At 41.8% G+C, this 13,448-nt stretch overlaps 1 protein-coding gene across 1 annotated transcript in view; it reads right to left on the bottom strand.

Annotated features, from left to right (window-relative positions):
- Positions 1-13,448, bottom strand: part of lgr4.S (leucine-rich repeat containing G protein-coupled receptor 4 S homeolog) — a 91,535-nt gene that overhangs the window by 19,341 nt on the left and 58,746 nt on the right. Inside the window, 2 exon segments of the mRNA NM_001096412.1 lie at positions 9,173-9,244; positions 12,303-12,374. Coding sequence (NP_001089881.1) covers positions 9,173-9,244; positions 12,303-12,374 — 144 coding nt within the window.

The following is a 13,448-nucleotide window of genomic DNA, read 5'->3' on the forward strand; positions in this document are numbered from 1 at the left end:
TAGTAACACAGGAGAAGGTATTCACGCTTTATATTGTTCAGGGGATTACATGTCCCAAATTTCTACATTCCACAAAACCGAGCGTTGGCATTAGGAAAATCAATGTTGCGAAGTTAATTAAACCGAATCCTTTTTCTTTTATTTGCCTTTCCGACAAAAAGGTCTGCGTGCCGCTCATTATTGCTCAGGGCCCCGTGGAAAGACATAGGGTTAAACGGGAAAACGTAGCCTTGCCGCTTATTTAAACAAAAAACACCTGCGCCCTCCTGTCAGCTCCCTGATTAATAACTCGGCCCCTCCATCAGGTTTCCCCAAACAAAGCCCAGGGAGAGAGGGATCGGTTACAGATCACTGATCCTTCGCTTTCTTGCTTTGTCTCAGCTGAAAAATGAAGATAAAATGGGCAACAGTTGCTCTTTTTTTTTTTTTTTTACTGCTCAAAAGGAAAACAAAGGGCGTTCAGAGGGGCTTATTAATGACCTTGCGGCAGAGAGGGGGGTAGCGGTGCTAATCTGCCGACAGCTGAATCGATTTTGCAGCATAATTGTGAATTAAACTCTTTACATATGTTTCCGCGTTCCTTCACATGGCGGCATCAAACACAGGAGGATCCCGTGGGTCAGTCTATAATATCCGTAGCCATATTGGACGGAGGCCACGGTGTTTACTGTTCTTGTAATATGATCAAGAATAGTCTTTGGGACCTCAAAGAGTCTGGGTTTATTTAGGGTGGCCGCACACGTGACGATTCGGGGGGGAGATTAGGCGAAAAATCGCCTTTTCTTCGGGCAACTAATCTCCCCTAAATGCCCGCCGGCGATTCACATTCTGGTTTGCGGGATGGCATTCGGATCACTTATTTTTCCAAAGTCGCCCGAAGTTGCTGGGTGACTAATCTCCTTGAATCTGTGTGCCACCAACCTAAGAGCAGAGACACAAGTGGAGATTCGGGGATATTTAGTCTCTTCTTCGGACAACTAATATCCCCGAACTGCCTAAATCACCGGCGGGATGGCACCCGGAGCGCTTTGTTTTCCGAATTTGCCCCGAGGAAACTTCGGGCAACTTTGGAAAACAAAGTGCTCCGAGTGCCATCCCACGGGCGTTTTCATTTCAAGCTGGAAGGAAGGCAGTTCGGGGAGATTGGTCGCCCGAAGAAGAGGAGATTAGTCGTCCGGCGACAAATCACCTCGTCTTCTTGCCTTGCCACCATCCTAATTGCCGGCGAGATGGCACTCTGAACACTTCGTTTTCCGAAGTCGCCTCACGAGGAAACTTCGGGTGACGTCGGAAAACAAATCTAGTGCCATCCTGCCAGAATTTAGATTCTGAATGAAGTTCAGGGAGATTAGTCGCCCAAAGAAGAGGCGATTTGTCACCGGATGACTAATCTCCTCGAATTGCCTTCCCGCCATCTAAGTCGCCGGTGGGATGGCGGGAGAAATTCGTTTTCCAAAGTCGCCTCATGAGGAAACTTCTGAAAACGAAGCACTCAGAGTGCCATCCCGCCGGCGATTCAGATTCCAGCCAACGGGAATGCGGTTCGGGGAGATTAGTCGCCCGAAGAAGAGGCGACTAATCTCCCCAAATCTCCACGTGTGTCTCTGCCCTAAAAGATAAAATAGCAAAAATCCAACAGATAAAAAAAAAAAAGCTTGGCAAGTACAAGTAACAACAAGTAAACAATTTATTTTCCCAGTTCATTAAAACATTTGAAATTTTTAGCCAAATTGAAAATGAATGGAATTAATGTGATTCTCACTGGCGTGTGACTTTTCTTCTTTAAAAAAACAAAAAAAAAAAAAAAACACTCGGTAGTGTTGTAGACTTGTATTCTTAAAGGAATTGTTCACCTTTGAGTTAAGTTTTAGTATGATGTAGAGAGGGATATTCTGAGACAATTTGCAATTGGTTTTCATTTTTTATTATTTGTGGTTTGAGTTATTTTTAGCCTTTTCTATTTCAGCAATCTGGTTGCTGGCGTCCAAATTCCCCTAGCAACCATGCACTGATTTGAATAGGCTGGAATATGAATACTGTAGAAGTAGGAGTAATAAAAAGTAGCAATAACGATAAACTTGCAGCTTTACAGAGCGTTTGTTTTTTGGATTGGGGGTCAGTGAACCCCCATTTGGAAGCTGTAAAGTCAAAAGAAAATAATTTAAAAACTATAAAAATAAAATAATTAATGAAGACCAAGTTGGTTAGGACTGGTCATTCTATAACATACTAAATGTTAATTAAAGTTGATTTAATTAGTAGATAGGCTTCTGACTGCCAAGATGGGACCAGCCAAGGAGGCTGTAATGGGGGGGGGGTGCATTGGTGCAGTCCAGGAGGTAGGACGGAGGCTTCTCCAGGGTTACTTCCTTTTGTTGCCCTTTAATGTTACTAGTAGGTTATTAGCAGTTATGGGGTGTCTCCTACTATTCTACCTGGGTCGCACACTGTTACATCGTTATGATATTAGCAGTGTTAAACTACCAATATCATGGAAAACATATAATTAAGAAAAACAAAAAAACAAAAAACAAAAAGGAAATACACAATTAAGTGGAACCTCTTACAGAGCATTTCTATAGACCGCAGTAATAGTTTCAATTCCAGAAATGGAATGTTCCAAAACAAAAAGAAAAATAACCCAACTGCAAAGTGTCTTTCAGTAATGTATAATAGTCTGTAGCAGAATAAAAGTTAAAATGAAGGTGAACTGCCCCTTAAAGGGCATGTAAAGGCAAAAAAAAAATAAAATCCCATTTTTACTTTTTCTTTAATGAAAAAGAAATTCTCCCTTCATGTACTGCTGTGGATAGGAATTGTCAGACGGTCCCTAACTGCTCTGCAGGGAAACAATCATACTTTTGAACAGCAGGGCGAGCCCCCGCCTTACTTCCCAGCCATGCAGAACTCAAGCAGCTTTGTTTGTTTCCCTGTAGAGCAGTCGGCGACTGTGTAGAGATTTGTATTGGATTTTATTTTTGCCTTTACATCCCCTTTACTGTTTCCAACTCCAGCTGCAGGGACAAAGATCATGGAGGCAGATTTAAACAGATAAACTGGAATTCTATTTGGAGGATTATTTTGCTGCAGCCACTGGTTCTGCAGAGTTGGAGAAAGTTTTTATTAAACAATAGAAAAACTATAAAATCCACATTAGGTTACATGACAACACAGGACCCAGTGCAGTCTGTATATTCTGATTATTAATCAGTCTTGCTGTATCGGCTTCTGGCAGATATTATTTGACTTGTGCTGTTTTGATCATTTATGACGATCCCTAAGCAGCCCAGATCACACTGAGCATGTGCAGAGTCTTGGTCTTGGAAAGATGTATAACAAAGTTACAAGATGGTGACCAACTTTGAAAGCATAAATCATTTGTTTGATTAGGCTTGTGGTGCAGTAAGTTCATGTTTATATTTAGTATACAAAATACAGCATTTCTAGCCTTATTCTATTATACACTTTACTTCCCCTTTAACCTCTCATAGGCTCTTTCTATAACACTGTCAGGACTTTTCCTACAGGTTTGTGCTATAATAATGTGCTGCCCAGTTATTTGGGGTAAATAACGGCAAAAAAAACCAAAGCAGACAAATAATATCTGTAAAAGAAAAGGCCCGGCAGTAAATATAACAAAACTGGCCCTTTAAGTGCTAAGGGCAAAAATTATGAAGTTGCCGGGACTTTCCTGGAATGTTTCCTGGACTCCGTGTAATGGGGCCCCTCTCTGCCCTGCATTGTTCCTGCCGTCAAAAAACTGACAGTTTGCTCATGGCCAAAACATGTGTCACTGATATTTGCACTGGGGCAGAAAAACATTCCCATATATATTTATATATACTTATATATTACTGATGTACCCTATTCAAATAAATTATTCCATAGCATAGGCATTGGATCTATTATTCGGAAACCAGCTATCCAAACCAGATAGTCTTTTTTTTTTCTATTTAAAGGGGAAGTTCAGGTTTCCATTAACTTTAAAAGAGAAACAAACGCTTAGGGGCAGATTTATCAAGGGTCGAAGTGAATTCGAGGGAATTTTAAAAAATTCAAAGTTATTTTTTGGATACTTAGACCATCGAATAGGATACTACGACTTCGAATTTACTTTGAATTCGATTCGAAGTAAAATAGTTCGAATATTCGATAATCGAAGTACTGGCTCTTTTTTTTTTTTTTTTATTAAAGGACCAGTAACATCAAAAAAATTTTTCTAAAAAATTAGTTCGTATACATTAAAAAAAAACACCAAGAAAAAATAAAACTTTAAAATCGCCAAGTCTTTATTAAGAAATAACTTACCAAAACTTCGCTTCCGCTCCTCTTCAGAAAAGGCGACAGGGCGAAGATCCATCGTGCGGCGCTCGATTTCTCCTCCCTGGGTATCTCCTATAAGGAAGGCAGGGAGGAGAAATAGAGCCATGCACGATGGATCGCCCAGTCGCTTATTTCTTAATAAAGACTTTGCGATTTTAAGGTTTAATTTGTCTTGGTGGTTTTTTTTCAATATATACTAACATTTTTTTTTTTGATGTTACTGGTCCTTTAAGGGTTTGTTTCTCCTTTAAGCATGTTATAGATGGGCCAATTCTAAGCAACTAATGTATAGGCCCACGTTACTTATTTTATAGGTTTCCAGTCTGCATCTGAAAACGATGCCTGGCTGACGGAGGTCACTGACCCCAGCAAGAAAATAGCAGCTTGGCGGTGGAGGTTTTTGTTATTAGTTATTCTTAATTATTGCTTATTTTACCCTATTCAGACCCTTTACTTTTTGTATCCGATTTTTGTCTTGGTTGTTAGGGTGAGTAACCCCAGGCAACCAGAAAATAGTTTAAATCCCCAGCCCAAGAACCAAAAAAAAAAAATAGTAAATAAAAGTGAAAAATAAAAAAAATCACATACACACACACACACACTACAAAATTAAGACAAATTGCGAACGGTCTTAGAATTCTTCTGTCAACGCAATGAATGACCCTGCAGATCTCATACCTGTATAAGGTGAACATTTAAACTCTGATGCAGTAAATTTTTCAAGTTGACTAATTGCCCGAGGCTCCATTCAAAGCCTCAGCCACAAAATACCTGTCTCTCTCAATTCACACGCTTTCCTGGAGTTCAAAAACATGTTTTCTAGTAGGATAAGACCATTGTGATATTAGCAGCACAACTCAACGGATACACCTGTACGCATGGTACGTCCCATCTCTACAGATTTGCCTTCATACATTAAGGCAGTGATCCCCAACCAGTAGCTCATGAGTAAAATGTTGCTCTCCAACCCCTTGGATGTTGCTCCCAGTGGCCTCAAAGCAGGTGATTATTTTTGAATTTCAGGCTTGGAAAACCAGGCAAGTTTTGGTTTCATAAAACCCAGGTGCACTGTCAAACAGAACCTCAATGTAGGTTGACCAAATGGACAATCACAGCCCTTTTTTGGCAGCCCAAGAACATTTTTCATGTTAGTGTTGCTCCTCAACTCCTTTTACTTCTGAATGTGTTCAGAATGTGTGTTTTGAATGGGTTCAAAAGGTTGGGGATCCCTGCATTAAGGGCAGAGACACAGGCTCAGATTAGTCGCCCGGAGACAAATCGCCTCTTCTTCGGGCGACTAATCTCCCCAAACTGCCTTCCCGACGACTAGAATGTAAATTGCCGGCAGGATGGCACTTCCGAAGTTTCCTTGTGAGGCAACTTCGGAAAACGAAGCAAACCAATTGCCATCCCGCTGGCGATTTACATTCTAGTCGGGCGACTAATCTCCCCGAATCCGACCGTGTGTCTCTACCAAGTGGGAAATGCCATAGAGCATAGAGGAAATGCAACGTCTGCCTGGCCATGATATAGAATCCCACTAGCCCGCTAGAATGTTACAGTATGTCGGCTGCACAATGTAGTTCCAAACGGGATCCTCTTAAAACAAAATGAATATGATGCCAGTGGATCTAAACCCAAAACATGAATTCATATAAACTCGAATTTACAACCATTTCTAGTCATTTCTGACATTAGCAGTTTAGGCTGCGAATAAAAACCTATTGGCACAACAGCTCTCTTTCCAAGTCAGCAGGGTGTCAGCAGTAGGGTTGCCATCTTTCGGCAAGGTTGAATCCCAACAGGGGGCTGTGATGCAATGGGGGAGGGGCTGTGATGCAATGGGGGCGGGGCTGTGATGCTGTAGGGGCGGGTCATGACATAAGGGGCAGGGCTATGACGTGGTGATCAGCTGATCATAGGGAATCCTATGATTGGTTTGGAAAACTGGACAGGCAGTTTTGACCCACAGGCAGCCCTTCAAGTAACTTGGCTGTCCGGGTCCAAATCGGACAGGTGGCAACCTTAGTCAGCAACCCCAAACTCAATAGAGACAGTAAGATAGATTTATCAAAGGTTGAATTGAAAATTCGAATTTTCGAGTTCTTTTATGGTCAATACTGATCAAATTAGACTAGGGAGTTATTCAAATGCGATTCAAGTTCTTAAAAATATTCTAATTTGATTTTCGAGATTTATCATACGCTGGCCCTTTAAGAACTAGAACTGACTATTCGCCACCTAAAACCTACCGAATTGCTGTTTAAGTCAACGGGAGAGGTCCAGGGACCAATTTGGAGTTGTCTTGCAGTCTTCCTGACATTCAAGTTTTTTTTTTCGGAGGAAAAAAAAAAAAAACTAGGGATGCACCGAATCGACTATTTTGGATTCGGCCCCCGAATCCTTTGCGAAAGATTCAGCAGAACACCGAACTGAACCCTAATTTGCTTATGCAAATTAGGATTTGGATTTGGTTGGGCCAGGCAGAAGGATTTGGCGGAATCCAAATTCTGCTGAAAAAGGGCGAATCCCGGACAGAATCCTGGATTCGGCGCATCCCTAAAAAAAAAAAACAAAAAAAAAACTTGAATTTAGTTTTTTAATAAATTTCGATCTTATTTATGGGAGTTTAGGGGAGTTTTTAAAAAGTCACATCAATTTCGAAATTCGACCTTTTGATAAATGAGCCTCCGAATCCCACACTGTTGAGCCAAAAAGATGGTATTCGTAGTCTAAAACTGCCAATATCTTGCAGGGGGATTATTATTATGAGCACCAGGGAGACTTCAGGAGGTCGTTACCAATCAGTTACATTTAAAGAATAGAAATTTAAATAACATTTTACCTTCCTTTAAAGGAGAAGGAAAGGCTAAAACTAAGTAAGCTTTATCAGAAAGGTCTATATAAATACAGCAGAAAACCCTCAAATTAAAAAGGAAACACAAATTTCTTTCCTTCTATTGTGTACTCATGGGCTTCTGTATCAGACTTCCTGTTTTCAGCTTAAACCTCCAGGGCTAGGGCTTGAGCATGCTCAGTTTGCTCCTCTCTCCCTCTCTCTCTCTCTCCCTACTGTAATCTAAGCCCAAAGGTGTGCGTGAGCAGGAAGAGACTCCGGCAGGAAGTGATGTCACACAAAACTAATATGGCAGCTGCTATTAACAGAGAGAGCTCTAGAGCAGTTTACTCCGGTATGGTAAAGCGTTCTGCAGAATAAATCTACCATTCTAGCTTGCACTATTGTGGCCAATATATTGGCAATGAACTGGTTTGGTAGCTTTCCTTCTCCTTTAAGATTTCGGTTAGCTCAGTAAGAAAAATGGAGGTTTAGTTGTCCTTATCTGATCTCCTGTATACAGATATCTGCATGGAACAAGCAGAACATTTCCAGCTCTTCGCATAGTAACTGTTTGTTCAGGAAGGAACGGTGAATGGAACCCGATGGCACCAACATGAAATGGTTCCCGTTGTGTATTCAACTGCAGCTTGGCAGCCGCCCGGTAACTGCACAAACAGCGCAACCTGTATATGGAGCTGGTGTAGGCGAGACCACCGGGAACGGTCTGGTGTTAACATCCCAGTGTGCACAGCCTGCCTGGCTTAGTGGCTTTACTAAATGCCAACAGTAGTACAGAGTGAATGGTCTGTTAACCTCCACAATACCAATGCTATGAAAAGCCCACTTAAAGGGGTTGATCGATTTTGAGTTAGCTTTTTAGTATACTTTAGAGGGCGATATTCTGAGACCATTTGCAATTGGTTTTCATGTTTTATTATTTGTGGTTTTTGAGTTATTTAGCTTTTTATTCAGCAGCTTGCAATTATAGCCATCTGGTGGCTAGGGTCCACATTACCCTAGCAACCAGGAGTTGATTTGAATAAGAGACTGGAAAGAGGAGTAATAAAAAGTAGCAATAACAATAAATCTGAAGCCTTACAGAGCATTTGTTTTTCCTATGGGTCAGTGACCCCCATTTGAAAGCTGGAAGAAGCAAAAGCTATAAAAAAAAAAAAAAAATTCTAAGCAACTTTTCAATTGGTCTACATTAAGCACACATACTAAAAAGGGGAAGAACACCTTTTAGTATGATGTAGACTGTGGCATCCCGAGACAATTTGCAGTTGGTCTTTGTTTTGCATTTTTTTTTTTTTTTTTTATATTAGGTAGCTTTTTGGTCAACAGCTCTCCAGTTTGGCTTTTACCAGCTCAGTTGCTAAGGTCCACATTACCCTAGCAACCATGCTTTGATTTGAATAAGAGACTGGAATATGAAGAGGAGAGGACTGAAAGAAAGATGAATAATAAAAAGTAGCAATATCAATACATTTGTAGCCTTACAGAGCATTTTTTTATATGGGTCAGTGACCCCCATATATAGGAAGAAGGCAAATAATTCAAAAACAAAAAAAATAAATGATTCTAAGTAGGGATGCACCGAATCCACTATTTGGGATTCGGCCGAACCCCTGAATCCTTTGTGAAAGATTCGGTCGAATACCGAACCAAATCCGAATTTGCATATGCAAATTAAGGGCAGGAAAGGAAAAAGTGGAAAAAATTCTTTTGTGACGAAAAGTCATGTGATTTCTCTACCTGCCCCTAATTTACATATGCAAATTAGGATTTGGATTCGGTTCAGCCAGACACAAGGATTCGGCCGAACCGAATCCTGGATTCGGTGCATTCCTAATTCTAAGCAATTTTCAATTGGTCTTCATTGCCGGGTTGCCTAGGGCGCCCGGCCGACTTGGCCCGTCACTGAAACTTAGTGCCTTTTATTACACAACCCCAATGGTGACCCTATATCAGCGACTACATTGGGCAGAGATCCAATACAATAAGACTTACAGTGACTGCAGCAATACGAGGCCCTTCAGGGATTCACTGGGCACATTCTTCAGCTGGTTGTTTTGAAGGGTCCTAAGCAGAGAAAAAGTAAAAACATATCATCAATATATTCTAAAGGCCGTTACTATTGTACCATGTATAGATTTTTATTGGTTGTCAAATATTCCCATTTAAAGCCATTCTATAAAGGGTTAACGTATTGGCCGGTTGCAAATTTTTTTTTTTTACATTTTTTTAAACCCCATAATACAGTTTTTTCCCCCAGAATTCCAGTGATATCCAAATACAGGTAGGGGATCCGTTACCCGGAAACCAGTTATCCAGAAAGCTCCAAGTTACAGAAAGGCCGTCTCCCATAGACTAAATTTTATCCAAATAATCCAAATTTTTTAAAAAAAGATTTCCTTTTTCTGTGTAATAATAAAACAGTCGCTGGTTCTTGATCCCAACTAAGATATAATTAATCCTTATTGGAAGCAAAACCAGCTCAAGGGTTTTAGTGGCCCTTTAGGGTGGTGACACGCTAAGATTCGGGGCGATTAAGTCGCCCAGCCACTAATAGTCTCTTCTTCGGGCGACTAATCTCCCGAAAAGCCTTCCCGCCGGCTAAAATGTAAATCGCCAGCGGGATAGCACTCTGATCGCTTCGTTTTCCAAAGTTTCCTCGTGAAGCAACTTCGGAAAAAGAATCGCTCCGAGTGCCATCCCGCTGACGATTTCGATTCTAGCCAGCAGGAAGGCTTTTCGGGGAGTTTAGTCGCCCGAAGAAGAGCCGATTTGTCGATGGGCGACTAAATCTCCTCGAATCTTAGCATGTGTCACTGCCGTTAAGATTGAATCCGCAGCGAGTATCTTGTGTTTGGAGATCTACTTCCCAGTGTGTCATCGCGTGACCATTAGTGAATGTTCTAATCCCTTCTTCCGATCTATTGTGCTCTATTGTGTCAGTTTCATGACAGATAGAAAATAAAATATAAAAAAGAAAAACACCCACAGGTCTGTACACGCACAGATTCCAGATGCGCCCGGTATGAGTGTAATATATAGTGAATAAAGTACCCCCTCTTGTAAAATATAGGGATATTATAAGTTACCGAGGAGTTTCATGACCATATAAAAACACGAGGCCGAAGGCCGAGTGTTTTTATACAGGTCATGGAACTCCGAGGTAACTTCTAATATCCTCATATTTTACAACTGGGGGTACTTTATTAATTATAATACACAAATTTTAGTGAGTCATGTGACAGAAATGACATCACTACTCACCGTTTATAACTGATGACATCACTACTCACCGTTTATAAGGATATAATTTACAAGATATTCATGGCTTTTGTGTATTATCTATCTATCTATCTATCTATCTATCTATCTATCTATCTATCTATCTATCTATCTATCTATATACATATACACACACACACACAACTCTCCCAGGGCTAAAGTCTGCTCTTCTATTTGGGAAAGGTTTCGGTTGCCAGAGTAGCTCTGCCTGCAAGTTCAGGGCTATGTGAAATTTGGCCATACACAATTGTTCTTTGATTCTGGTTAAATAAGCCCTCGGAGGCCTGTTCTTTTGGACTCAGCTTTATTAGCTTTGGAACTCCGAGTACCGAATATATTTACTTTTTGTGAGCAGGGCCACCACCCCTCTTTCATATCCCAGCACATAAAGGGTTAGGCCAATGCCCAGAGTCAGGGGGTGGATGTGAGTTTAAAAAAAAAAAAGGTAAAAAGGTTTACTGGAATCATGGATTTTTAATGAGGCAGAACCGCTACCAAGCACAGCGGTGCCACCATTATTAGGCAGTGATGGAAGACACAATCTCTGGGGCCAAATTACAATATCTACAATATCCCTCCACATTGTAGCCTGCCACAGAAAGCAAAGGGACTTCAAGTCCCAAAATCCTTCACTTTGACATGGAACAAGCTAAGGGAGAGGTTGGGGGGAGGGGGGCTGCTTCTTGCAATGAGAGGCAGACTGTCATGGTTTCCTCCCAATCAGGTATGTCTTTGTATAAAAAGATAAATATATAAAGATAAATATATAAAAGATAAATATATATTTCTGGTAGATCAGAGAGTGTTTACGCATCGTTTTTTTTACATGTCTAAAGGAATGGAGGCTGGATTTGTTTCTTTAAATTGCAAGGACACAAGTTTGGTCTTAGGGCAGAGACAGAAGGTCAGATTCGGGGAGATTAGTCGCCCGGCGACAAATCTCTTCTTCGGGGCGACTAATCTCCCCAAACTGCCTTCCCGTCGGCTAGAATGTAAAGGTACTCTGAGCACTTTGTTTTCCGAAGTCGCCTGAAGTTTCCTCATAAGGCAACTTCGGAAAACAAAGTGCTCCGAGTGCCACCCTGCCGACGATTTACATTCTAGCAGGCGGGAAGGCAGTTCGGAAAGATTAGTCGCCCTGAAGAAGAGGAGATTTGCCGCCGGGCGACTAATCTCCCCGAATCTGACCGTATGTCTCTGCCCTTAAGCTGCAAATATGCCACCCATGTGCTAGGCCAGTACTAGCCCCTGTCTGCTGCCCCCGCACATTTCCTCTATAGTTACACCACTGGTTGATGCAGTTATAGTTGATCAGGGACTAGGGTTGCCACCTTTTGGCCAGTTGAATGCAGGCAGGCCATGATGCAATGGGAGCGGGATGGTACATCAGGGGCAGGCTATGACGTGGCATTTGCCAAATCACTGGGAATCCTGCCCGGTTTTTCTAATTTGGCCCGGGCAGCCCTTCAAAAAATCTGGACAGGTGGCAACTCTATCAAGGACAACGTGGCCCTCATCAAACGGGAATATCACACATGCAAGATATAGGCCGAGCAGCCCGTAGCACCCCATACAGGGGCTGATAAGCTGCCAACTTGGTCCGGATGAAGCTATATCAGCAGTTTTTATTGGCTAAGGCATGGCTAGCTTTAATCCTTTGTGAACATTGGCTAAGAACAAAAAAACAAAAATTAACCAATGGGAAACCACACAATGTTATAGCGCTGATTCGGGGTTAAGGGAAGGCAAGTGGAGTGCGGCTCTGAATGGCTACATGGGAAGGCACCAGGGAGTGGGTGGAGGGGTCAGGGTGCTCATGAAACAATACAGCATGATTACTTACAGTACTTTGAGTTCTTTCAGGCCAGACAAGGCCATGGGGTGGATGAAGGAAAGGTCATTGCCCGCCAGTCGCCTAGAAGAGAAACGGAAACTGGTGAAATATGGACAAACGAAATAAAAGTGTCGGATGAACAAAAAATGCCTTTTCTAAATTCTGAAATAACTCGTTATTAATTTTATGTCTAGAATGAGTCACTAAATGCTAATTACACAACAGAAACAATTACACCCTACCTATTTGCACAGACTGGCAGTATAAATACCAATTTTTTACAACAGCTGCAAAGATTAAAATGTTGCCCTTTGCGGATGCCTTTGGCTTATGGCTCCATCGCTTTCCTTCAGCCCACAGCACAGTGCCCATAGAGTCTGCAGCCTTGCCATGCTAACTCCATGTTATGTGCCAGCCGATAACAAAACATGATGTCACCGAGGGAGGTGTTGGACGAAGTGCACCAATCATGTCAACATGTGAGAACCCCAGAATTTTAAATGGTGCCCACAGCAGTGAGAGGCACAAATATGGAACATGATAGTCCATGCATGTGGCCCTAGACTACTAAAAAGGGCCACACGAGATCTGATGTGAGGTTAGCACAATACAATAGCTTTTTAATAAAAGAAACATATCCAAATACGCTTTTCTGCAGCAAACATGGAGTCTGCAGACCCAAATACGATTTTCTGCAGCAAGCATGGAGCCTACAGACCCAAATACTCTTTTCTGCAGAAAATACGGAGGCTGCAGACCCAAATACTGTTTTCTGCAGCAAGCTTTGAGTCTGCCGAATCAAATACGGTTTTCTGCAGCAAGCATGGAGCCTGCAGACCCAAATACTCTTTTCTTCAAAAAACATGGAGGCTGCAGACCCAAATAATTTTTTCTGCAGCACGCATGGAGCCTGCAGATCCAAATACGGTTTTCTGCAGCAAGCTTGGAGTCTGCAGACTCAAATACTGTTTTCTGCAGCAAGCATGGAGTCCGTAGAATACTCTTTTATGCAGAAAACATGGAGGCCACAGACCCAAATACAGTTTTCTGCAGAAAACATGGAGGCCGCAGACCCAAATACTGTTTTCTGCAGCAAACATGGAGCCTACAGACCCAAATACGGTTTTCTGCAGAAAACATGGAGACCACAGACCC

Source organism: Xenopus laevis, chromosome 4S (assembly GCF_017654675.1).
Source record: "Xenopus laevis strain J_2021 chromosome 4S, Xenopus_laevis_v10.1, whole genome shotgun sequence".
Lineage (NCBI taxonomy): Eukaryota > Metazoa > Chordata > Amphibia > Anura > Pipidae > Xenopus > Xenopus laevis.